The sequence below is a fragment of the Harpegnathos saltator genome, unplaced genomic scaffold (genome assembly GCF_003227715.2).
Source record: "Harpegnathos saltator strain DR-91 unplaced genomic scaffold, Hsal_v8.6 scaffold3, whole genome shotgun sequence".
Classification (NCBI taxonomy): domain Eukaryota; kingdom Metazoa; phylum Arthropoda; class Insecta; order Hymenoptera; family Formicidae; genus Harpegnathos; species Harpegnathos saltator.
The window spans coordinates 1-27138 of NW_020230094.1; the positions used below are offsets into that span (position 1 = coordinate 1).

At 47.0% G+C, this 27138-nt stretch overlaps 2 protein-coding genes across 2 annotated transcripts; both read right to left on the reverse strand.

The window, feature by feature from the left end:
- Positions 1–13340: 13340 nt before the first annotated feature.
- Positions 13341–18250, reverse strand: LOC105185505 (uncharacterized). The gene is made up of 4 exons (XM_011145070.2): positions 17969–18250; positions 14740–14913; positions 14393–14652; positions 13341–13750 (listed from the first exon to the last, which is right to left on the reverse strand). The coding sequence occupies exons 2-4, from the start codon at positions 14905–14907 to the stop codon at positions 13648–13650; spliced, it is 531 nt and encodes a 176-aa protein (XP_011143372.1). The 5' UTR covers positions 14908–14913; positions 17969–18250; the 3' UTR covers positions 13341–13647.
- A 3364-nt stretch (positions 18251–21614) lies between these two features.
- On the reverse strand, positions 21615–25539 carry LOC109504036 (uncharacterized). The gene is made up of 3 exons (XM_025299946.1): positions 25479–25539; positions 25363–25437; positions 21615–24501 (listed from the first exon to the last, which is right to left on the reverse strand). The coding sequence occupies exons 1-3, from the start codon at positions 25537–25539 to the stop codon at positions 24257–24259; spliced, it is 381 nt and encodes a 126-aa protein (XP_025155731.1). The 3' UTR covers positions 21615–24256.
- Positions 25540–27138: the final 1599 nt, after the last annotated feature.

The following is a 27138-nucleotide window of genomic DNA, read 5'->3' on the forward strand; positions in this document are numbered from 1 at the left end:
CAGGAGAGATCTAACGTTTTAGGAGATATCGAAGGTTTAAAGTTTTTCCAAGCTTTCCTCCGTTGATATCTCCGCTTCTTACTGGGAGTAGAGAGTCGTCACTTAGGCAAAATGTAGGGTTTTTGAGAGACTTTATTTGGGTGGCCAGGACCAGGCCTGTATCTCTAACACGTTTTTAGGAGATGTCGAAGGTTAATTTTTCAAGCTTTTCTCCGTTGATATCTCGCGTTCTATTGGAGTAGAGAGTCCGTCACTTATCGGCAAATGTTAGGGTTTTGAGGGAATTAAATTTGGTGCAGAACAGGCCTGTTTCTAACCGGTTTAGGAGATTCGAAAGGTTAAAGTTTCCAGCTTTCTCCGATTCGATATCAGCCTTCCTTCCGTCGATTCTCCGCTTCTACTGGGAGTAGAGAGTCGTCACTTACGGCAAAATGTAGGGTTTTGAGAGGACTTTAATTTGGTGCCAGAACCAGGCCTGTATCTCTAACCGTTTAGGAGATATCGAAGGTTAAAGTTTTCGCAAGATTTCTCCGTTGATATCTCGCTTCTACTGGGAGTAGAGATTCGCCATTTACGGCAAAATTTAGGGTTTTGAGAGGACTTTAAATTGGTGGCAGAACAGGCCTGTATCTCTAACGCGTTTAAGGAGATATCGAAGGTTAAAGTTTTCTAGCCTTTCTCCGTCGATATCCAGCCTTCTCCGTCGATATCTTCGCTTTCTAACTGGGAGTAGAGAGTCGTCCATGTAGTCGCAGAAATGTAGAGTTTTGAGAGGACTTTAATTTGGTGCCGAAACGACCTGTGTCTCTAGCCGTTTAGGAGATATCGAAGGTTAAAATTTTCCACCTTTCACCGTTAATATCTCTGCTTCTACTTGGAGTTAGGGGTCGTCATTTACGGGAAAATGTGGGTTTTGAGAGGAACTATATTTTGGTGGCAAGAATAGGCCTGTATCTTAGCCGTTTAGGGAGATATCGGAGAATTAAAATTTTTCCAACTTTTTTCCGTTGATATATCCGCATCACTGGGGGTTGAGAGTTTTAATTATTGGTGAAATGTATGGTTTTTTTAGACACTATCATTTTGTGCAAGAAACAGGCTGTACTTTCTAGTCATTTAGGAGATATTGAAGTTAAAGTTTTCCAACTTTTTTCCGTTGATCATTCCGCTTTACTGGAGTTAACAGGTCGTAATTAATGGTGAAATGTAGGGTTTTTAGGAGGACTACATTTTGGTTGCAAAAACCGACTTGTATCTCTATTGTTTTAGGAGGTATCGAAGGATAAATTTTCCAACATTGTACCTTTGATATCTCGTCTCTACTGGGAAATTGAGAGTGGAAACTTTATGGTAAGACTACGGGTTGGTAATAGGATTACCTTGTGGAAGAGCGCGCTTTCCTGTATCTTGAACCATTTAGGAGATATAGTATGGTTATATATGTTTAACTTGTGATGTTAATTATCTCGGTTTCTAGACTGTGAATTGAAAGTCGAGCTTTATGGTCAAAAGTAAGGTTGATTTAGAGCTATATTGCAAAAGAGCGTTTCCTTATCTTTAGAGCTTTAGGAGATATCGAAGGTTTAAATATGCTATTCGATGAGGTTCGCTTATAACTTCCATTTATCTCAGAGCGCTTCTCGGGAAATTCCGTTCGAAAGGTTAGTCCGCGATAAAAAGTTCTTGCGATCTGAGGCCGCTGTTGTTTAAAGTTAAAATTGCAGCAACAGTATTGTTATCGGTCAACCCTGAGACCGGCTAACATCCATTTTGTGACGTCTGCCGCCCTTTGCGATTTACCGATAATTCAGTTTTTCTTGATTGGTCGCGCGATTTCAAGTAGCCATGAATATATGGCAGAGAATACATGCTATATTGAGAGAATATATATGGTAATAATATATGGCACAATAATGGCAACAATATGGCAAAATATATGGCAACAATATGTGGCAACAATTATGGTAATAATTAAGGACAATAATTCATGGAATATATTTTTCGTTACATCAGATGCAAATTTGCGGGCATGCACAATGTAATATAAAAGTAATAATAAAGTAGTAATAAAAAAGTTCTTTCTGCGAGCTTTGAGTCAGACACTCACCATATGAATGATATTGATGATGTCCTGTTGCATCCAACCAGATCCACCAATGTCCGCCCATGTCCGCTGCCGCTCTCCATGTCGCGCAACATGCATCTTGCAGCTCGTCCCACGGTGAATCACTTACACCTTTGCATTCACACCTTCCGACGAATACGCGGTATTAGAAGGGCGATATTTACATCAATTAACGAACGTTTTACTCGCCATCGGTGGAAACTTTTTGCGCGCTGCGAAACGGACTCTATAAACTCGATCGGCGAGTAGTAAGAACCGTGTGAAAATTTATTGACTCGTCCAACGGATTTTTACGGTGCTTTTCGCGATTGCGTCTGAAATGTCGCGAAAATGTGGGATTATCGATATCTACGAGTGAAATATTCGCGACGCGAATGCACGCGAGGAAAGATTAGACAATTAGAAACCGGTCCCCCTTAGGGAGCGCAAAGAGAGAGGAGCGGGGCAAAGTTTTCACGCATTATAGCTCTGTCACGACGAAGCTTACGTTCGCGATACTTTGGCGAAATGAGAATTTAAGTTTTCTTTGTTAGCAACGCGAGTAAAAACGCATATATTGACCGCGGTCGCGATATTTAAAGGCACGCGAGCGAGGATACCTCAAGCTCGGCGTGCGCTGGCGCAATTTCTACGCGCATTATACGCTACTCGAGACAATAGGGATTGTGATAAATGGACAATATTGCCAAATAATTCTACAGCCTGTTTTGCAAATAAAAGAAAGTAGCTAACGATATCGGCATTTAGGTATGAATATATTTTATACGGACAATTGAATATTGTCAAATAATTAAATCGTTAAGTAATTCTGCGGCCCGCTTGAAAAATAAAAATAAAGCAGCTGATGTCGATGTCGCGTTTGTACATATGAATATTCTCTTATTCAGATGACTGAACATCAAAAGAGAATCATTCAGTATTTTAAATCTTGTATGTAATGCAGGCTATCGATCAAGTAATCCCCTGATTGTTTCGAACAATGTATTTTATTCAACGTCACAAATACACATGTGCAAGTATCTATTTGCAATTCGCATTGACTCGAACGATATTTTTTAGTCCCACATCCGTCATGCAGAATTTTGTTTCTCTTTTCATTTTGACTCACCGAAACGACTTGCAATCAGAGCCGGCCACGTTCCGCTTCAACTCTGTAACAAAAAATTCACATTTGCTCATCAGATTTGACCAACGAGTGCGGGCGAGTAAAAGAGTAGTTTACCCTCTGCGATCGTAATTCAAGTCGAGCCGGAAATTATATCCCAGCTCTAGATCGCCAAGGGTCAAACAGAGGACTATAGTAAACTTGTAAACTTACCTTCAAGCCGACTCTGCTTCGCCCGAACCGGATCCTCCGGTGCGGCATCCGCGTCCACCGGATTGCTGTTGCTTTCCGCAACAACTGAGACAGAAAAATAATTTTCCCGGTTGATAACCTGCGGTAGAGAGAGAATATCTTTGATCGGGACCAATCGAAAATACGGATATATTTTGATACGGAATTTTTATCTTTATATTTTTGTTCCAACATTGAAAATTTAAATGGGACTTGAAGCTTTCAAGAGAGCTGATGAGGAACAAGTTACAAAGACAAAGATCGTAAAGAGTTGAACACAGATGTGTAGGAAACTTGTAAACTTTACCTTCCGGCCGACCCTGCTCTGCCCGAACCGAATCCTCCGGTGCGGCATCCGCCGGACTTGCTTCCCGCAACGTCTGGAACAAAAATTTAGCGTTCTTGGTTGGTAAACTGCGGTAGAGAAAAAATGGTTGGTCGGGATGAGTGGAGAATATTCGCTACGATTTTTTTTCTTTATTGACATTCAATGTCTAGATAGGAGCTCTTGAAAGAGCTGACGAAAGAAAATGACAATAAGAAGCGGACAACAGTTGTGTGCTCTCGAAAATATTCTTTTACGGATGGACATTTAAATTCAGATCCCGTAACAAGAGTAAACAAACTTGAAAGAAGTGCTGACCGAAAACAAAAAAGGTCGCAGTCTAAGAAGCGATATGACGTTGAATATTCTACACAAGACCAATATTCTCACACAGGAATTGGGAATGATTCAGAATGTTTGATTGAGAACATGAATTCGAGATCCACGTCCATGGACCGTTATCCGTCTCTGTCTGGATCAATATCTTTTGTATACAACAACGCAATAAATAGATAGACAGACAGAGATTGACGAGAGTAATTGCAAATTCATAAAGTGATGATTACTAGTCGGATGATGACGGATTGTGAATGCCGAGCGCGAAATTCCGACTTCTTATTCCCGGAAAATTCGTCAAACGTACGCTCTCGTTATCGGAGACCTCCCGCGTAATAAATGATTCCACATATCTGGAAACGTGACGTATCGCTGCCGGCGTTCTGCTTCTCGACTGCTGAAGTCCTCCGGATTTCACTCGCTCACGCTTCTAATGCTGATATTCGCGATTCGACCGTGCAGTTAATGAATGAGATGCCGACGCGATGCCGATTGAGTATCTCGAGGACCGACGAGATATATTTCTTTTAATTACACGAGACGGAAGTGACGAGAGCGTCGCGCATGGCTGCTGCTGATGGAATGAGGTCGAATACATGAGGTGCGCGAGTATTATAATACGAAGGGCAAAAAGTGTCGTCGCTTGCGAGCCGATCAACACAATCGGCGCGATGTAAGCATTGCGGGCCTCGGCGGCGGTTGAAGCAAGAGAGACTTGCCTTTGAGCGTCTCTTGTTTTCTCGAAGGTTTCGGAACGACGAGGGGAATGCGAGGAGACCTTTCAACTGTACGCGACATTGATGCACTCTATTTATTAATTACTGAAAATAAAGAAAATTACTCTGTCGAAGCATCGGACATTTGTTAGCTTTATGTTAATTAAAGAGAAATGTATACGATTAGAAAATGTGTTAGCAACTAATTGTACAGAGTGTAAGTTGTGTGACGCCGTTTTCAGAGAATAATTAAAGGTCATGGTAGCGTTAAAGAATGGAATTTCATCCTATGCGAATTTAGTCGCGCTCTTATTAAATATTAGTCAGTGTATAAAATGTCGTATTTAAAAGTATTGTTTCGCATTCACGAGATTTTGTCGTGAATTCTGCTCTCAGATTGGATCGCGGGTGAATACTTTTTAATGCGACGGGGAATAGAACGTGAAAATCTTGTATGCCTCTAAATCCGAAAACGATTAGGATAAGAAGTGAATATTTTTCAATACTAAAGTTCGCATTTAAAAATTATCGATTGCGATTGAATACAAGGCATATTTGAAACGAATTGAATCCTTGTTAATGCGAAGCATTCACTACTGCCATCTCGCATTTAACGCGGTGAAATTTAATGGGAACTAATACTTTTTATTTTCCCTTTCTTCGGATCAGAAAGCAGAATTCAGACGTATTCAAAATGTCAATACTTTTTAATATGTTTCTGTTCGACATTTTATACAGGGAGATTATCCGCTGCGGACAATAACTCTTCTACTTTTCATTTAATATTCAATGATGATAAATAACATTTAATTGCATTCGTTTGGCTTTTTTTATTTCGAAAATAAGAAAATATATACCGGGGTGAGATTTTACCCATGACAACATTAACGTGATTTTCTTTGATGCTTTTTTTAAAAGTTCAAATATTTCGTCGACTCGCGGGATATTTATAATCGGAGTCTCGTCACGTTAATTACGTGAATAACACATGCTCCTCCGAGCGGATCGAATGCTCACCGACGGCCACTGTCAGTGCCACGAGCGAATGTGCGGAGCGGACGGGATGCTGAATTAAAAAACAAGACGAAATGAACGGGACGCGGACAACGATACATCATGCATCTCCATACATGTCAAATTGTTTATTATAGAAGAGACTTTGATACGGCAATGTATATTCGAAAATTTAACATTTAATACGTACTTTTATTTTTTCTGCTCCTCCCTCCCTCTCCCCCGCTCTTTTTAAACCGCCAGGCATAGTCTGGCATAGAGATGGCAACTGTCATTGCAGCACGGATATAAACCGCCTGAAAGTGGATGTAGCATGGACTTCCACCATATGCAGATTTTACCACCGAGACCTGAAAGTGGATGTACTATCGTAGTTCCCCTCTCAAAATGGATGCAGATGGCGTCCTTTCCCAGTGCGGAAAGTCGGTGTCGCAGAAAATAGTCGTATTGGCCGCTCTCAGGTTACTCTCTGGTATGAATTTAGCCGAGACTCAGACCGTAACTTTATCGGCCCCCATAAAATTTAGCCGAGATTCGAACCGCAAGTACCAAGTTGAAATTTTGTCGATTTTGCATTTTTATATTAAGAGAACATAACAAGCAAAGAGATATTCCATATAAATTTAGCCGAGACTCAAACCATAATTTACTGGCCTCCATAAAATTTGTTAAAAATCAAACCAGACGTTTTTTGTGAACTTTTAGAATGGCATTTGGTAGTGTTCGTTGAGACAAAGAAAATTACATCTTACCCAACTTCCTACAACCACCAGAAGTGCCCGAAAAAATTGTTTGCTTTTTTCAAACACATTGCACCAAGTTTTAAGCATTTCCGGTCATCGTAGAAAGTTGTGCAAGGTGTCATTTTTTTTGGCTCAAGATACACTACCAGATGCAATTCTAAAAGTTCACAAAAAGCGCCTGGCTTAGATTTGTGGATTCTTTAAACTTTACTTAAAAGACTTTTAAGTAATGAAAAAAAGTTTTCGCTCATCACTCGCTGCATTTCAAGAATGTGATAAGTACCCAAGTAGCCTCATCGCTCAAAATAATATTCGTTGAGGAGGAGAAAGATCTTCGCACGTCGGGATAAAGTATCGTATTAGTGTGTTTATTGTTAACAGCTATCGATAATCTTTGCTTACAAAATATACGGATCAACGCAACCTTTAAGCAAGTCAGAATGTTCCCGATAAAATATACTGTAATATATAATAGCTTTTACTCAATATCTCCGGCTTGTTCACAATGGCGGAACATATTGTTGAGGTCTAACGTGCAGCTTCCGTTTAGCTTCCGAAACTTCCCCGCGGCTCGCTTCAATGTCCGTCACGTGCTTCGCGTTATAATTAACCTTTGGCAGTGGTAGAAGGATCCGAGCTCTTTTCACCCGGCAACCTGTATCTCGAATATATTTCGACATACGTCCATACGTCCCGTCTCTCCATGAGTGTGTGTATATGTGTGTGTGTATGTGTGTGTGTGTATCTGTGTCTGTGTGTGTGTGTTCAATATAATCGTTACCGTTAAAATGGTTACGCGGAGATTTCGTTAGGCATGTATGGGTGGATGTGTGTGATAAAAAACGGAACAAAATGGCCCGACGTACGTTTTGTTCGTTCATTTGAAGATGACCAGCCTCAACAATGATGGCCGCGTCATCGCGAACTCTTCGCAATGTAACATCCCTTATTCTACACGTATGTACGCTACGACTGTTAATTGTAAGCTTATCGGTAGAACTTTCTCGATTATAGGTACCTAATACATTGTAATATCAAGTAATGTCGTTACGCATTACGCGACTATAGAGATTTCCGTTGTGACGCAAATGAAGTTGTGTTTGCAGCATTTCGGCTCGTTTTACCGACGATGACAATTCCAGGAGAGAGGAGCTTATCCTCTTCTCCTTCCTCTTCTTCTTCTTCTTCTTCTTTCTTTCTCTTTGGAATAAATCGAAGGGAATGAGAGGACGACTAGAAAATTCGTTCAAGCGATCACGGAATGTCTTTTTCTTTTTTCTTCTCGTGCGCAACTCCCCTCTTCAATCGGTCATGCTTACGCCTACGTCGAATTCCTGAGAGCGTCTACCAATTGTCATTACCAATTGATGCTCGATATCGATTCGAATAGCTCGTCGTCGATTTAACCGGACAATCGTAATAATAATTCATAGCGATAGTCTAAGTTTAGAACGATTTCAGATGTGTCGAGCACGTGTGTGTGTGTGTGTGTGTGTGAGGCTGATGGATGTGTGCGCGTGTGCCTGTATCTTGTGATGTTCGTGTAAACGATAGTTAACGCGACGGTTCTTTATAAAACGTATTAAATCTACAAAAATGCTGCAATCACAGCTGACGAGTGTGTGTTCCTACGAAAATCTTCGCACGATATGCATCTTGGGATTACGCTCGGCGAGTTACGGTCTCTCTTTCTCTCTCTCTCTCTCTCTCTCTCTCTCTCTCTCTCTCTCTCTCTCTCTCTCTCTCTCTATCTCTCTCTCTCTCTATCTGCTCCGCGCAATTAATCAATTAAAAAAATTAACAACGCCCGTCGATCAATTTTTTTAATCAATCATTCCAATTAATTGAAGAGATCGGCAAGTTCCGTCAGAGGTGAGCGCTGGTGTGCTTCTTCCTTCCTTCTCTCTCCGTCTCGCTCCCTCCGACGTACGTATTTTTCGCGCTTTTACAAACTTTCGTATGTACAAGGCTAGGCATAATAACGCTATCCAGTCCTAGTAGATGATGATTCCAACATGTACGAAGAACACTTCTGCCGGCGTCGTCGCGGCCAGATCACAAGTAAACGGGCTATCTGATGGATAGTAATTGGTGATGGTAATAATAGTAGTAATAGTAGTAGTAATAGTTGTAGTGATAATAGTAATGCGGTAGTAGTAGTATAGAGTAATGGTAATAGTAATATTAATATACATAGAACACCATTATAAAAATGCTTATGGCTAAATCTGTGCGTTGAATCTCTTAAAATTACGTCCAGCCACCTGGTGCGACGGAGAATCGCCGTGAACGCGGCGTCGCCGTCGCACTTGCCACATACAGGGATGCGTCGCGTTATTAAGTCCTAGTAGCTGCGATGAATGATCACAAACCGTCGCGGCGGTCCGCTCGCGTTCCTGCGCGAGGAGCGGAATTCCTCGCGAGTGACGCGAGCGGAAGCGGCGAATTCCGGAACCGGGCCGGAGAATGCAACATGCGAAAATATCGGCTCACGTTCTCAGCACGCACAGCTACGCAGCTTTGCGTAGCGTCCGCCTGCCGCGAGTGGAATCTTTCCCGAAATCGACTCTGTCACGCCCAAAATTACTCGCACAACACTCGCGGAGGACCTCCTGCGGGGGAGGAGCCTCGTCACGACGAGATGTGAGCTTCTCTCCTCGACAATGGGAAAAGTGGACGACTCCAGTTCCTGCGCATCTTACCTCCTCTTAAACGCTAAACTCCCGCTTCCACACGACCGTACCTCACTAATAACAATAAAAATAGATCTCTACGCATAACCGACTCGATAGATATGTTTTCTTCGAAGCTGCTTGCTCGCTAGAAATCAAGGTCGCTACGTGATATCCGTCGTACGCGAGGAGCCTCTTCCGGGCGTTCTCGCTTGGAGAAAAAGTAATTTCGCGCACCGCTCGCAGATTTTCTATGTATGTACGCGTATGTGTGTGTGTGTGTGTGTGTGTGTGTGTGTGTGTGTGTGTGCGGATGAATTTAGATCTCTCCGGTGATATTGTCTCTCTCTCTTCTCTTTAGTCGCCAACATCGCGGCATGCCCCTCGGACAGTTTGTGACCTCGACTATGAGGGTGAACCCGAATATACGACAGAACCCCTCGCGCGCGTGAGCCTAGCGAAATGACGAAGCGGCGCGAATTACTTACGAATTAGTCTTCTAACGTTTTGATTGTTGTTGCGTCTATACGTTAGGCGGTTGATTACCTCCTCGCGCGAACCCTGATGCCTCGAGAACCTCGCGGTGGCCTTTCGCCCCGAACCAGCAGGACCTTCCTCGCTCTTCGCAAGCTCTTCACGTCGGGGAACTGGGCGACGGTTCGAAAAGAAAGAGGAGAAAGGAAATGTCTCTCCGTCGCCGATCTTCCTTACGAGAACGCATCGACTACGACGTAGGCCTCGTTCACGCCGATCGTTCAATCAGCGTGCCAAGAGCAGCGATTTTCGGCTGAATTATCTTTCGTCTCGTTGACACGTGCATCAACGATAAGTGCACCGACTTGGCCGGACCGTCGTCCATTAAAACTTTCACATCAACTTAATCGATCATCGATCCGATAGCGACTTATCAGTCGCGCCAATTAATTCGTTATCTTCAGTTTCCGAGTCTGGCAGTCGCTTGAAAAGTGGCGTGTTATATCGCCGAAAATAATGGAGAGGCTACTTTCATCATTGAGAGAGAAGAGGCGAATTTTTCTTCGCGGGCGAATCTTCTCCCGTGCAAGTAGCCGCCGAATTAATGACTTTATCGTTCACACGCAGGGCCGAAATTCAGGTTCACAGACGGAAAGTCGCCGATTCGTGCCCGCGGGTCGAACGATCGGTGTGGTAGTCACCCCTCAATACGCTCAAGCCGGTCTCTCGCAAAAGGTGGTGGATCAGCGACTTGTTCCGCGTTCTTGCCGCCCCCGATCGCGAAAATCTCTCCACGGAGGCCTTCACATTTGCAGCGGGTATAAAATTAGACTCGAACTTGGAGTTTCGCGAGAGGGTGAGAAGGCGGGTAAGTGGGAATCGAAGGGGCCAGGGGAGGCGCAGAAGGAGCTAATCGTGCTGGAACGCTCGAATCTCCTTGGCGCTGCAAGGAAGGATTTGCACAAGCGGCTCGTCGTCAGGTAACACACACTCCCGCGCTGCTGATTTCCCACTTTTCGCCACGCCGTTCTATATAAGCGTGTTGTATTGATCTCTTGCGGTGTGTTTCCATCGCGCGTGAGGTTTGTTACTCGTCCGATCTCCCTTTCTCTCTCTCTCTCTCTCTCTCTCTCTCTCTCTCTCTCTCTCTCTCTCTCTCTCTCTCTCTCTCTCTCTCTCTCCCCCTCTCTCTCTCTCTCTCTCTCTCTCTCTCTCTCTTTAGGCGTACGTGCATGTACGTCGTATATGATTTCCGCCCCTTGCCCTCCCCAGGATTCTCAGGCATTGTACGAATAGTGGCACAAAAGGTTGCGACTCTGTTTGTCCCTTTTTCGCGATGAGCTTCGCGGAAAATGCGGCCGTACCCGACTGGAGAGAATCTGTCGTTTCCGTGGAACTTTCCAGTGAACCAATTTTCCTACTAGAAGAGTCCGAAGCGGGGACCGACGAGGGTTCGTTCGCGCCCGATCGTGATGACTTTGTTCCCTGTGTAATTTTCCTAACTGATGAAATACTCGCGGTGATCCTGAATTTCCTCTTACTTTTGATTTCGAAGCTTAGGATCTATATTTATACTTTGATAACGTCCCTAGGTTCGAGAACGCCGTTCCATTTCCATGTTGGATTCGAGGTGCGTCTCGAGCTGAAGAGCGTTGTGATCTCCTTGCCACCGATTACGCCCGCTTTAGAATTCAACAGAGTTGAACCTTGGAACGAAGCGACGTAGCGCGAGATTCACGACACGGAGCTTCCGCCTTTTTTCTCCTCTCCCCTTCGTTCGCTCGTAACTGCTTGTTATCACCGTTGGCACCCTCGCCTTGCACGGGGGAATTTCACAAATTTCCAGGGAGATTCTCCGCGGGAGCGCGTCGCAACTTTCTGAACGCGCGCGAATTACGTCTCCGCCTAAGTAACTCGAAATCGAGAGTTCAATTCGCTCGATAAAGCTCCCGCGCGGACTCGGACTCGCGCTCGTCCGCAATTTGAACACAATTTAGTCTTTGAGAAAGCTACGTCATTAGATCCTCATGACAGACAACGATGTTCCCGTGGATGTCGCGGCGAGAGGAAAATCTCAACGAGACCTACCTTTTGCTTGCGAGACTGCAGCGGAAAGCGCATCGCGCGGAAAATGAGAGACAGACGAGAGAGAGAGGATCTCTCTCATCTCCTATTCTTGAAACACGTTCAAACTGAAATGCAACGCGCATAAACGATCGTTTGTGTACAAAATGTGCGGTTTGTGTGTGTGAGTGTGTGTGTTGTGCGTGCGTACATGAGTCGGACACCACAAAACACGTTTCTCAAAGACGCCTCTGATCCCTAATTTACACATACGTATTTATAGAACCGTTTCGCACACGCTTGTGATTCTCATTTCGACAAGAGAGAAAGAGAGAGAGAGAGAGAGGGAGAGAGAGAGAGAGAGAAGGAGAAAGAAAAAACAATAAAGACACCGGGCCGATTGAGAGAGTCCAATTGGCATGGCTAGACAACGACGAGTGCATCATCATTCGACACGTGCCTCCGTGGTTTTAGATTAATTTCGAAAACAAATCTTACCAGAAGGATCAAGAATCCTTTCTGGGTCTCATAACCGGCAAGAGACAAGGACACGTGGCGTGCACAAAGAATATTGCACTTTGCGGATCTGCTCTTTTTAAACACGTGTCGCGTTGATTGTCAATGGGCTTCCGCAGCTGTAAATTCGGGTCAGATTGGGATCACCTAAGAGTTTGAAGAGAAAAAGAAGAAGAGAAAGAGAAGAACCTGTACGTTTTTAAACTTGCGTCTCCTGTCACATTATTCGTTGAGATGTTCCCTCGAGAATGCGTAAATATCACAACTTCTCCTTCTCTCTCTTTTTCTCTGTCTCCTTTTCCCCCCTCTCTCTCTCTCTCTCTCTCTCTCTCTCTCTCTCTCTCTCTCTGTCTCGGAACACAAATAGATTTATTCGCGTTATGTTACTCGTCACTCGCTCTACGAGAACACGACTCGTTGCGAAACTGCTTCGTCGTTGCCGGCTTCATCGCGCGCGTTTTTCCGCGAAGCAAACAAACACCGTTTTTCCATTTTCCCGGCTGCGTTTCGCCGCTGCCGCCACCGCCGTCGCTGCGAAATCGAAACCGTCTGAAAGACTTTGCAAGATCGTATCGCGCGTCTCCCCGCGGTTGCGAAAGTTCCGAATTGAAAAAGTGTCCCGCCTCGCGCCGCGAAGCCGGCAATCGAGGTTAAAACGCGGTCGGCGCGAATGCCGCTAAATCGAAGGTCGTTTAGGTCCCCTTTTGTTCATAATGTTTCATAATGCACGAGGAGAAGAAATCATGGAGCGTTTGAGTCGAGAATGCAGCCGAGTCGCGCAGAAGCGGCGTGTGAGAATTGGGGCATGATGAAGATCTACGTCGGCATTAATCGGCTACTTTCTTGCGTCGACGAATTGTGCCTACCTTTGATCGGGATGAAGCAAGGTGCGCTGGATGATGACGACATGCGCCCTCTCTCTTTCTCTCCCTCCCTCTCTCTCTCTGCCTCCCTCTCTCTCTCCCTCTCTCTCTCCCTCTCTCTCTCCCTCTCTCTCTCTCCCTCTCTCTCTCTCTCTCTCTCTCTCTCTCTCTCTCTCTCTCTCTCTCTCTCTTTCTTCCTCTCTTCCGACTAACAATCACGCCCGGCTCTCGTCTCCGTCGCGTCTCCGGTTGCGGTGCGTCGTTTTACAAAGTGCGTCGAATGCCATTGCCATTCGCGAAAATGACGAGTGCACATCGATTAAACCAAACTATGCTCGCGCGAATCGTAGCGATGCGTGTACAGAATGGAGGAACTTGGTCCTGGCGATGTGTTGGGCAATGGTGATGGCGTACTCGAGCATGGCGGCGACGAAGGCAGCACCTTCTTCGAGGCAGACGATACCTAGGTATTGTGACCCTGCTTGTGAGGCTGCTTGTTTTCCAAGTTGGACGTCGGTCGGCCCACCAGGTCCTCGAGCTCGTCCGGCGTCAGGACCGTAAAGTCCCTGTGCGACACGGAATAAGGAGTTACGGTGGATGCGATCGAACGATCCGCAAGTTGGGACCAGTCCCGCTTCCGCCCTGAGGAATTTGGGAACTTGCGAGATCGAGATTTCTCCCGCAAACTACACAGGAAGAATTCCCGCCGAACTCGATGAACCGCGCTTCGCGCGATTCCGGGATCTCTCCGCAATGTTTGGGAAAATTCGCGAGGGAATGCGACAGATTTTACAGCGGACTGCGAGAAGGGACTGTCTGTACGGGCTAATCGTTGGAACATACAAATCCTGACCTTAGCGGCAGATGTATCGTTCAATCGCGCTTGCGGGGCGCAAGCACGGTGATTCTCACCGCCGATACCATGTATTATTCAGCGAGAATTCTCTCTCCGCGTAGCCGCGAGACTACAGCGATTACACAACACGAGATCCACGGCCGAGCTAAGCACAGCGGGGAGAAACCGGTAGAGATCTTGAAATATTTACGAACTCTAACACTTCTCTACAAGCTGAACAGCGAGGAGAGACATTGGCCCTTTTTCTCCGGAGACCGGACGCCGATACAACAACCCTCCCTCTCCCTCTTCGCCGCCCTCCCTTTCTCGCGAACTCTAGATCGACCCCGGCTCGATTGATCGGTCGCTTTACCTGTGCTGTGCCAAAAGCATGTCTATGCTGGTGACGCTGCGCTGATGAGTGCCATCCTTCTGCGAGGCGCTCTGTCTTCTGATGCAGACGGCCCTCATAGGCGCGAGGAACACACCGATCACCAGGAGGCCGCTGCCAGTGGCGATCAAGGCCGCGGAATTTTGAGCGGCCTCGGCACCCGGCGCGAGCTGCACCAGGCCGACCACCAGCACCACCGCACCCAGCAGCAGCGAGCCGACGACGACATACAGCGAGTTGACCTGCGGTTCAAGTGGGTTTTCGCCGCTTGAGATTCCGCGGCCGGTGTTTAAGCGCGAGCGAAGCTCGCTAGCCTCGACGGGCTTTACCTTGCCGCAAAAGTAGTACTCTGGTGGTTCTTTGTCGATCATGGCCAGCACCGCTTCGCTCTCCGCCAGTGGGCTGCCAGGCTGGCTGTTACCCGCTCTCGAGTTCTTCTCCTGGTAGTACGTTTTGTGGAAGACCTTCACCGTGGGCACCGGCAACGCCGTAATCATCCTGCCCTGAAGGAGACCGAACAGACGAGCTTTAGTCTTCGCTCCCGCTTAGCTTCGGCGCTCCTTCAATTTTGCGCCTCCCTTTCGTAAAGGATGATGCAATCGAATGCGAGGGGTCGCGGGGGACAATTAGGGAGATAGCATCGGAGCTGTCGTGAGAAATTAACGCACGCGACACAATTCCGCAATTATGAGCGGCGCGCTTCTGCGTCGCGGCGACAATATTAATTCGCGTCGCAATTCTCCGACCGATGTCTATCGCGCCCGCCCTGGCTCGTCCGAGCGGATTTCGGCCGTTGAATTTCACGCGTGCCGCGAGAGATTCGACGAGTAGGAGATACCCCTCGTGTCCTTCGCGGGCCGGCCATCGAATTAGCGCACGGACCTGGCCGCGTCGTGTGTGTGTGTGTTGCAGTGCGATGCCGGATGTGCAACGGCGAAGGCGATTACTCGGCAAACGGCGGCGGTGTCGGTGGCCTAGATATGTTCTCGGGGGCGATGGCCTTTGTACCTCGATTATCGAACAACCGAAGTGCTAGCGCAGGGTGCAGGTATACACATGTACACACACACACATACACACACACCGACTAAAAAACCGACCGTTGTCGTCGGTCGCATGAGTGTACAAACGGACGGTAGACCGCCGTCAACCCCTTTCCCCGTTCGCCACCCCCTTGCATAATCCGAAATTCGTTGCACTCCCCGCCGCGTCGATACGCGTTAACGATAAATGTGATCTCGCGTGACCGCGCGTTTTGCGTTTGCAGCGCCGGGGCTATGCGGGGGGGGGGGTCGGGGGGAAGGCGGGAGGAGAAGAATAAGAGCGAAGCAGAAAAACACGCCACCCTCCGGCGCTCGTATAATTCAACGCGGCCAGCAGCACGTGAGACGCGATTTTAATATGATTAATATATCCTCCTTCACCTCCTCCTTCTCTTTCTCCTCCTTGCACCCTTGCGTCGACTTCTCCGGCCCCGAGCCCCTCCCCGCGCAGCCGGTGAGATATCTTGGTGCGGAGTTAATAGCCGCGAACGCGGCTACCGGTGCCGCGACGAGCGCGGAGATTTCGATTTGCAATGCCGAATCGCACCGGTGAAATATGTGCATAATAAACGGATAACCTTTATCGCTTTAGAAAGGCGTAAAGTGGAACAGTGGCCTGATTCCTCGATGTCATGGTTGCGGCTCCACGTGCATCGGAGAGAGACACACACACACACACACACACACAGAGAGAGAAAGATAGAGAGAGAGAGAGAGGGGGGGGAGAGAGAGAGAGGGAGAGAGAGTACATGAATGTGCAACTAGTATCATACTACTATCTCGTAGCCTGGATTCCTGCCAAAATCCTGAGCGGATACGCAGGGTATACGAGAAGGAGGAGCGGAAGAAGGAGAGACGAGAGCGAAGATGTCAACCCTGTCGTTATCCCGGCAGTTATTCCCGTTCCGAGCCCTTTCTCCCGGGATCCTTCCGCGATTCCGCAGCGCGGCTGATTTCGCAGGACAAAATCGAAATCGCGTCCTGCGAGCTTCCCTCTCGAGTCGTCCCTCCGGCGGTCGTCCGCGCGTTACATTCGTGCGGGGCGAGCGCGTGTTTGCGTGCGACGCGCATGCAATTTGACGTTCGAGGATAAAGGCGACGCTGCAGCGAGGTGGTTCACCCTTTCGTGGAAGGTGCCAACTCGCGGACTGTTCTACGTCGGGTGACGGCCGAGCGGCCGACGGATTGCGGACTCGGAGGAATCGCGATTTTCGCGGCAGGACTCTCTTTCCTCTCTCTCTCTCTCTCTCTCTCTCTCTCTCTCTCTCTCTCTCTCTCTGTCTTCGTTTTGCCCCTTTTGCAAGGCGTAGCTCGCAAGGCAGGGCGAGAGCAAGGTCGTTGAGACCGGGAATCGTTGGCCGCATTGCTGGGGCCCGGTCGCCGAAAACAAGGGACGCATGAATTTATGGCAACGACCTACACATTTCGTGCATTGACTCGCCGCACCGCCGCGCGCCGCCTTGGGTCGCGCGCTGGTTTACCGTTGATATTCCGTTTGGCCGCGCTCCAGAAAAATAGCTATAACAGTTTCCGATAATCGAGGTTAGTGCACGCCATATGGCCGTGTGTCCATTCCTAGCGCGATTTCATTAGCCTTAGACTCGGCCGCGAGAGAGAAGGAAATACATGCACAGCCGTCTCTCAGCGAGAAACAGAAACAGATATTTATATTCGTCGGCGATCGCCGACGGAAACGTGATAAGAAATTTAGCCCGCGCGCGCTTCGTCGTTGAGATCGCGAGATTGACGGTTCTTTCCTTTTTCAAGTTCTTCTTCCTCGCTCGATGTTTCACGCTCGCGATTGATCGAGCTTTCTCAAGCAGCCGATTCGGAACGCAAGCGATATAGCAGATGTGTGTCGCACTAAAATCTCGGAAAATCGATAAATGGGTCACCATTGCACATTTAACATTCAAGGGGAATTTCACGCTTTACCGGTAAGCCTTCGAGCCCCGAGTCCGACGTTCTATATCGAATGTGTCCCTGAGCAAATTAAGGCAAGTGTGTCTGAATCTCGTTAATCGGTAAACTCAGGTTCTCCCACCGATGATGCGGCGGGAACGGACGGCCGAATCGATTAAACATCGAGCGTAATGTTGAGCGTGAAGACGTAAAAAGGGAAATTACCGTTAATGAAGGACCCGTTCCGTTGCCCCATATTTGTTCATCCGCGAATAGCGACGAAGAAGTAAGCGAGCGACCGTACTCGCGACGCTTCGCGCGAATCTTTCCTCTCGCGCTGCTTCGAATTCGCACCGAAAAATGAGAATTTGCGGATGGACGCGCAATTATAGGGAGAATTTTCACCGCGACGTGCTCGCAGCCCGACTCGAGCTCGAGGTGTTATAGCTGAAGCTACATGACAGATATACCGAGGCAATGCTTTCTTCAACTCGAAGGAAGCGAGATCAATTATTCGTAACTGCGTGGAAAAAATGAGAGCTCTCTCTCTCTCTCTCTCTCTGTCTCTCTTTGTTTCGCCCTGTTCTCTCTCGTCGAATTGTGCTCGACTTACCTTATTAGCTGGAAATCCCTCCGGAACGTGAGAGAATATGGAGGCTCTTGGCGCCTCGACGCGCTTCACTACAGCCGCTACACTTGGAAAATGATCGAGGGTAGAAAGCGGCGAAGGAAAAGCGCGAACGCGAGCGCGAGAGCTGACGAGGAAACTAGAGAGAAGCGAAGCAAGAGCGAAGAGAAGGGGTGGGAGAAAATGAGAGCACCGTAAAGCCTGTAAAGCACGCTCAGTGAAACCGCTTTTGACGGGGTGGTGGTCCCGCGACTACTGAACCTTTTGAGAGATTCGTATCCTGGTCGATAAACTACCCCACAGCCCAACCACCCACCAGGCCTGTGCTAAAAGTATCGTCACAGCGACGACCACCTGGTGCGTCGAGCTCTCGCAGTGCGCGCGCATGCATTTACCATTTTGAGACGATACGTGCTGCGCCGTTTCCAAAACAACCGATCGCAACCGTTCGACAGGATCCGTACTCGTACGAATCTCGTCGATGGAAAGAGGAAGACGCATGTCGAAATTCGCGATGTCGCGATGTGGGATCGAAGAAGAATTCAGTCCGATATATCCGAACGCGATGGCCGCGACTCGTCGGTTCGCTCGTATTCCTGATCGCAAGATGACTTTCAAGAAGTCAGCAGGATCGGCTGGTAATTCGCACGTGATTCCTTTTCGATGGCGCTGGGACTTGCGAATTGCCGGGAGCAATGCCGAGGACGGGGTGGGTCGCCGACTTGCACATACAAAACACTTTATTGTTAGTGAAAACGTTTTATTAAACTCTGAAAGTTTAAAATAGCGATAGAGTTTACTTTTGCTTACAGTTTTGTTTAATGTAGAATCACATACATATATCGCCCGTGTTTTCTCGCGCGTAATGACAGCGACGATGAATCGCGATGCTCGAGATCGATTGTTGCGACTTGCGCCGCACCGCTGCCGAGCTCTCTCTCTCTTTCTCTCTCTCTCTCTCTCTCTCTCTCTCTCTCTCTCTCTCTCTCTCTCTCTCTCCCTCTCTTTCTCTCCCTCTCTCTTTTCGCACGTGGAATCGGCTCTGTACATTACGCGCGAGGGGCCAGCTCGCATTACAAGATAGATTTCGGACAAAGTATCGTGATGTGAAACTTTCATAATAATTGTCGAGCGGTCCGCGCAAACGGAACTCGTTCTATCAGTTGCAGATTATAGTTCCGCGTGTAACCGTACATATATATGTGTATATATATATATATATATATATATACATATATAATTATCATATGAGGAAGATAGAGTGTATACATATATCATTGTATAATAAGTTTATACAAAATTTGAAAGATCGTCTTCAGAAAAAAGCACTTGCTCCTGCCGCCGCGACTCACACCCCCCCGTCCATCCGTTTGTTTTTAATTGGTCGTCGATAATGCGCGAAAGCATATTCAATGCGGAGATTAGAGATAAAGGTTTTTGTGTTTTTGAAACCGAGGACACGCAAGAAGCGCACACACACACACACACACACATACACACACACACACACACACGGCGCTCGCTGATCCGCGTCGTTCTCATCCCCAGAGCGGTGAGACATTCGGTCGAATGGCACGCGCAGATTACGCGTATAAAAGATAATAATAATAATTCTAACGAGTCACGTCCATACACGTACATACGTAAAAAAAGACGCACGCAGCACCGTACGAGGCTTTCGTTCGTCACGCGTACGTATCGTGTTTATTATACGCGGCCTTACGAACACTGTTCTCCGTCCGTGAGCAGAAACTTAGATGATTCCGAGGACAAGACTTTTCGCAAAACGGAAGATCCCGCTTCATTGCGACGCAATGTTATGGAGAAATCAGAGATATGTAAGAGTCTTTAGCATACTGGACATTGTTACACCAGATAGTCTTGTTTGCCTATCGCGGTCACACATGCATAAGCGAATCCTAAATACAATAAAGATCTCGTTGTTTGTTCGCTCGCAATAGAAAAGAAAGAGAAACGACGAACTTTTCTCTCCCCCTCCTCTCTCTCTCTCTCTCTCTCTCTCTCTCTCTCTCTCTCTCTCTCTCTCTCTCTCTCTCTCTCACTCTCTCCGGATGAATTTGTCGCTCCTGCGTTTGTGAACCTACCGCGGGAATACCGCGTGCACCTGCGTGTGCGCTGCACGTATCCTGTTGTAAGCGCGTAAAAGTAACAACACTCACGTGTCGGACACGCGTAACAAGCAACGATAGTACCGTTAAACGTTCGCTACGATTGGCACCTATTACGGGTCCGAGTATTTCTCTCGTGAATCTCAACGAAACGTAAAAATCTCTCTTTGCAAACGGCTCCGGAATAATCAACAACGAGGGCTTACTATATATACTATATGCCAGAAGAAGAGAACTCTTCTAAATGATACATACGGATCTATGATCGCGCACTAAGTCACTATCGATAGTTGCTCGGAATACGGTTATCGCCAGTTTGCATGAAGCGCTATGTACACACCTAACGCTCTTAGATACTTTCGTCTAATAGGGAACATGTATAATATATACATATACATATACACATACATATATATATATATGTATATGTATACATATATATATCTTTTTTGTTTTATACTTATATAGAAGGTGCCAAAGCTCATGTCGGAGAGAAAGTAATACAATATATAATGCGTAATGCGCGATGAGAGAAATATATGCAAGATGCGTAATTCGCGATGCGTGATGCGTAGTGTCGTAATTTTTACTTCTTGTTAACAATAATTATTATATATCTTTATATCCTGCTTCATTTCCTCGGTCTCTCTCTCTCTCTCTCTCTCTCTCTCTCTCTCTTTTCTTTTCTATTCTTCTCCCTCCCTCTCTGCCTCTTTCTCTATCCTAACGGTACGAGCATTGCAAATTAGAGAAACAAAGACCACTGATCTCGACGTTGTGATGAATTTGCACGTCGACAACCGCCCGAGAAATTAACCTTCGTGCTCCGTTGAACGAGATCTTACTTTGCTGGAAGGCGTCAGTCCGGAGTGCACTAACGCTCCGAGTATATACTTTTGTTTGATTTGCTCGAAATGTAATGCACGATATTACATGTAAATTCGTTACGGAAGAGCGAGGGATAATCGTCGTGTAACGTATGCTGTGTACGTGTATGTGTATGTACGTACGTGTGTGTGTGTGTGTGTGTGTGTGTGTGTGTGTGTGTGTGTGTGTGTGTGTGTGTGTACGTGTGTTGCGTGTGCGTGTGTATGTGTCATGTGCCTTACGTGAAAATTAGGCAGTGCTGATCGACAAAGTGATAACAGCCGCGTTTGTTGCGCAAAGGATATACGGGCGAAACGCCCGTTTAATTTCGCGGCACCGCCGCCGGGCAAATAAACCTTGGCTTCCGGGGGAGTCACGAAAGTTAAATGTCGTGTTGCTTTACACCTACACGTGAGCTGCTTGAACGCATATATACTTAGGATTTTAACCATCTCTTCGCGTTTCCCTCTCTCTCTCTCTCTCTCTCTCTCTCTCTCTCTCTCTCTCTCTCTCTCTCTCTCTCTCTCTCTCTCTCTCTCTCTCTCTCTCTCTCTCTCTCTCTCTCTCTCTCTCTCTCTCTCTCTCTCTCTCTTCTCTCTCTCTCTCTCTCTCTCTCTCTCTCTCTCTCTCTCTCTCTCTCTCTCTCTCTCTCTCTCTCTCTCTCTCTCTCTCTCTCTCTCTCGTTTCGTTTTCGTTTACATGTTTTCGTCAGATTTCATCGTTAGACAAATACGTCATCGTTCGTTCAGCGACGTCCGCTTGCACCAACGCCGAGGGATTGCCAGTGCCAATTTTCTACCTCCGGCTACGTTTGTGTGCTCCAAGATGGTGTCTGGATTCCAAGAGAGACATCCAACACCCAAGTTGTCTAGTAGAGACGGTAAGCTAAAATCGAGACGCGCGCTGGTGCAACGGACCGTTAGAGAGACGGTTCTTACGCAACCGATTCGTTCTCTAATGCTACATTTACGAGTGAGTATATATATCGTACTTATAATTATTATAACGTGCACGCGTTCCTTCCGCGTCTTCGTTCGGTGTACCTTACCGCGCTGAGTGAACGAGAAAACACAAGTTGTATGCTCGAGCAGAATCTCGCAATATTACCATGCTAAACTTTGTAGATCTCGTTTTCCGTGTCTTATATATGTGTGTATGTGTGTGTGTGTGTGTGTGTATGTATGTATGTTGTACATATGTATGCGCGTGTGCAATCGTGATCGTCTCGTAAAATATTTTATAACTGGTTTGTAATATAAGTTCATAATTCTCCGCAGTAACTTTTAAGTGGACCCCAATAGACGAACGTGTATCCGCGCGCCGAGAACTGTTGCCGTCGTAGAAAACCCGGACATTAACACGGGTGAAACTCTTATTATAAACGCATGCGCTTTGCCACGCATGAAAACGCGTCGAATAATATAAATATAATCGTGCGATTACATTTCTTTTCTTCCTTTTGCTCGCTTGCGAAAAGAGGGATTGGCATTGCGTGCCATCACGCGATGCCAATTTTATCGTTTCCTTCCTCTCCTTTTTTTCTATTTTTCTCTCGCCTTTCCTCTCCTTCTCCCTTAAACGTCAGGTCTCCTTGCACCCATCGAGCTTGGCGCCCCGATAAAAGTCGTATATAAAGTGTACCTTCGAGTGAACACAAACAATTTGTAAAACGACATCGAGAACGAAGCTTTCTCTGCGCGCAGGCACAAACTTTTGTAACCGCTTATCAAGTATAAATATCGAGTGTAAAAAGATAATGTATAATATCTTTTTTTATTTTCTTATATGCAAAAGACGCATGTGACATCGCATTATTTCGTGACGCGTTGCGAGATTGTTAGTAGTAACGATAATCGCTAACGAATTTTTATTTTCCCGATTTTACTAGAATCTTTCTGGAAGAATTAACATCGAGCTTTTCTGACTACCGGTGCGAAGTGCTGGAAAAATCTTATCGTTAAATTAGAAATACACGTCTCGACATCAAAGTTCATCTCGTCTGTCCTCTAAAATCGCGAGTTTCTTCCTTCTTCTCGACTCTCCTCCGCCCTCTATCTTTTCTTCTCCCCTCTCCATCCTGCCAAGTCGAATTCTACGTAAACGTGTCATCTACGAGATCTTATTCTGTTGAGATTACAGAGGATAAAGCGACGCGCGTGGTGAGATCGATCGCGTTGGATTACTTGGCGCGACAATGTTCCGCCTATATACCGAAGATGTATTCGAATGCAATGTGATCCTCTTTACCTGCGAGTGAAATAAATATGCTCGTAGTGTACGCATAAATCAATGGAAATCGCGCGGATTTCTCTACGGAGAGATTTGCAACGACGTTCTAGAAACGTCGCCGCAACAGAACGTCGTTTAAATGTATCGAATCCTCGGTATACCAGGTAGAAAAGTGCACTTTTCTCGGCGTGTACATTCGTAACATAAATAGTCTGTATCATACATGTATATATAGATACCAATGCGCCAGGTAGCCAGATTTCCGCTCATGTCACACGAGCTAAAACCCGGCTGGCGCCTGCGACTTGCACGTTTGTTATATAAAAGAATCTCCGAAATTTTCCCTTTACGAGGTATCCTGTATACTCCTCGAGAAATCAAATCTGTCTTTTTTACGAGAGGAAAAACGTGTCCCGCGGTATCTCCTTAGACGATAGAAAATCACCGTGTACTCTCATGTCTAAACACACTGGCATATATACAGAATATACAGAGCTTGTCCCGGACGTCGCGTTTCCATCCCCTCGACGAGGGACCGAAGATTGAGATACGCCTGCTCGTTTGTCCGGTATATCGCTAATCATTTATCTCGTTTGTCATTATTATTTATAACGTAACCCTAAAGTGAGTGTGTGTGTGTGTGTGTATATATATGTGTGTCGTTTTCCTGATTAATTAATATCGATGTCTCAAACGAGAGACTGTGTCGTTGCTGTCCGCGAGTACGCACGGAGGAAGAAAACGCGACTCTCCAGGAGACTCTGCGTACATCGAAGATGTTAAGAAAGAATGGCGATGTCCCCCGAGAAATTCCACTGTAGCTTTCAACTATTCTTTCCCCCCTCCCTCTCTCCACCTATCTTCCCGTCCCTCGTCCCGTCTGGACTCATCCGCGGAATCGAAATCACCCTTCCCCCCCTTCACGTCCCGTCTTGGACTCGATCCTCCTCCTCCTCCTCCTCTCTCTCTCTCTCTCTCTCTCTCTCTCTCTCTCTCTCTCTCTCTCTCTCTCTCTCTCTTCCTCCCCCTCCGCCTCCCGCAACGTATCTTAGGCCTCTTCGGAGTGCGAGCCTTGAGAACTGCGTTTCTTCCTGTGGTTGTTATGATGATGATGTTGCATCAGTGCGTCGGTCTCAGGCTGATTTTGATGGCCCACCAACAGGTCCAGGGTAGCCTTGTGCACTTGCGCCTGCGGCTCGCTCGTAGGCGGCGGAACGGGGGTCGCGACCGGCGACTCCACCGGGAACGGTAAGCAGTGTATCACGTAACATCTCACGCCGGCCAGGACGAAACCTGAAAGCGAAGCAACGCGTCGGTCGATGTCTATACGTCACGGGCATCGGCGGCGATCGATTCGGTCGGCCCGATCGGATCGATCGCAACCGCGATCAGGGCTGCTCGATTTTTCAGCCTGTACGGTTTATCAGAGGAACAGGCTCTCCTCCCTCTCTCGCTCCAAGAATGCTCACCCATTATAAGTAGGGCAGTGCCCGCCACGAGTAACGCCAACCTGTGGTTGGTGGTCGTTGCTCCCGGTGCAAGTTGGACGAGACCGACTACAAGCACCACCGCGCCCAACAACAGGCACACCACCACGGCGTGCAGCCCGGATATCTGGTGGCAACGATCTTCATCAGAGACTACGCTCGTTCGACCGTAGAAACGTTTGTTTGTTTTTTCCTCTCTCTCTCTCTCTCTCTCTCTCTCTCTCTCTCTCTCTCTCTCTCTCTCTCTCGTCGTTTGTGTGAAAATTTCCCGTGCAAAAATTCTCTCAACTGATACAAACGAGTTACTCGGAAAAGGAGGTAAAAGGTGTGCAAATGCGTAGGCAGAAGGAAATTTTGAAACAAATTTGAAGTAATGCATCTCGGAAGAAAGAAGAGGAGCCAATGTATTTGCTTCTTCGAATCTCGGTTGCGGAAAGCCTTGAAATTGCAAACGTTTTCAATTGGCATAAAGTTTACAATTTCGAGCGTCTCCAGCGAGCTGCTCGGCTTTAAGTGTGCTGACTGAATTTTGAAACTTGTACAACTAGCGAGCGAAGGAACGACGGGGTTTCGCCGATGCAAGCTAGAAACTCGCCATACTCTTTGTAACGGTGTCAGGTGTATCTCCTTGAACGTTAACTCTACGATCGGCAATAACAAGCGTTACCTTGCCGCATAAGTAGAGCTCGGGTCTGGGCTCCACATTGTTGTGACCGTGCGGGCTGGGGGTGGGTGGCGAGCCCTGAAGGGGTGGCAACCACTGCCCACTCAGATAGAGCTGACTCGGCCGCTTCAGCCTTTTCTCTTGCCTCCTGCGTTCATGACGAACAGCCACCGCTGGCATAGCCCCGATCATCCTGATTAAGCAGAAAAAGCAAGCAAGTTGTTAGACACCCTGATCGTTCCACCCCCGCAAATCCCGTAAACACGCGCCAATTGGACTACATCGGATTAGAATCAGCGGCTTAGAATACGCGCCGCTTATCTGCGAGTCAAATTCAACATCGACTGTTGCGTTGCGAAAAGAGAAGAGAGAAAAACGACAGGGTGTGCCCATACATCTCGCAGTCGGTCCTAATAAATCGTAAATACGTGCCACTCTCAAAATCGCTGTTTCACGCGCGCGATTACTTCAGCTTCTACTTTGCGAGAAAAATCCACGACGTGAAAATCATCGGCGTTGCCCAACGCGACGGAAAAGCACGCGAGTCGCGTGCCAGCAAATCAAATGTTTTTTGGCGTCGATCGGCGGTGCAGACTGACGCTGGTACTTTTACATCAAGCGCGCTATGAACTTTGGTGACCTCGCTTGACCTCGGCCGGTCGATACGTCATCGTATCCGCCCTCTGGCCCGGAGTCGATGCAGCCAAGTTCCAGGAGGAGTGCCGAGGGCACGCAGCAAGAGGAAAAGCAGCGCTCGGCGACGTATCTTATATTCCTCTATTGATATATTCGTTTCATTAATAGTCGATCTCGTCTCCTCGCCAGCCGGGGAGATTAACGGGCGAGGTCGCTCCCGATCCTTTTTCCACGATTTGGCGCAGCGAGATGTCTCGAGACGACTCGTTAAACAACGCCATGTCTATGCGAGGTCACGACACAAACAGACGTCACGAAATCAAAAAGGAAATATGCATTACACACACACACACACACATAAAACAGAAATCTGCATCAAACGCGCCTCGGGCTACGACGGCAACGGAACGGCTGTGGAGCTCGCGAAGAGCGTGGAAAGACACAAGTCGTTCATTAAGAATGGAGCGTTTCATAAATATTTATTCTCGAAAAATCGTGCGTCAAGTGTATATATATAAGTGGTACAATAGAGAAATCGCAATAAGAAAGCTTTCAAACCTTGTTTAAAATAACTACACGATAGTAGTAGTAATAGTAGAGTAATATTAATAATAGTAATCGCAGTATAGCAGCACGTAATAATTGCGCGTTGGCAATGGTAATTACGACGTAACGATTTCCTCATTCTACGTGCGACGGTATTTCATAACAATGGTAATAATAATAATAATCATCATCATCGTCTCTAATCGCCACGCAAGGGGGGACACGCTGTCGGCCGAGCGGATTCTGCGGGCTGAAGACAACGTCAATTACAGTAACGCGATACGTTAAACAACCGCCATGATACCGTACAGTCCCGCCCGCAGTATCTCCCTCGTAAATCTGCCAACGCGTCGACGTGTATCCCGGTATACGTCGTGCACATACCGTAAATTTCGTGGCGAATAGACGCAAAATGTCTTTCAAGTTGTCCCAACAGAGAGCGACTTGTACTCTTGTTTGTGTCCCTCCTTTTTCCTCTTCACCGCGACGACTTTCGACATCGCAGCGCGGATGAACGAAGCGTACAGTCGCTTGCGCTTCATTTCCTCTAATGTAGTCTTAATTAAGCTTGAAAACTTGGGCAGGAATTTAGACGAG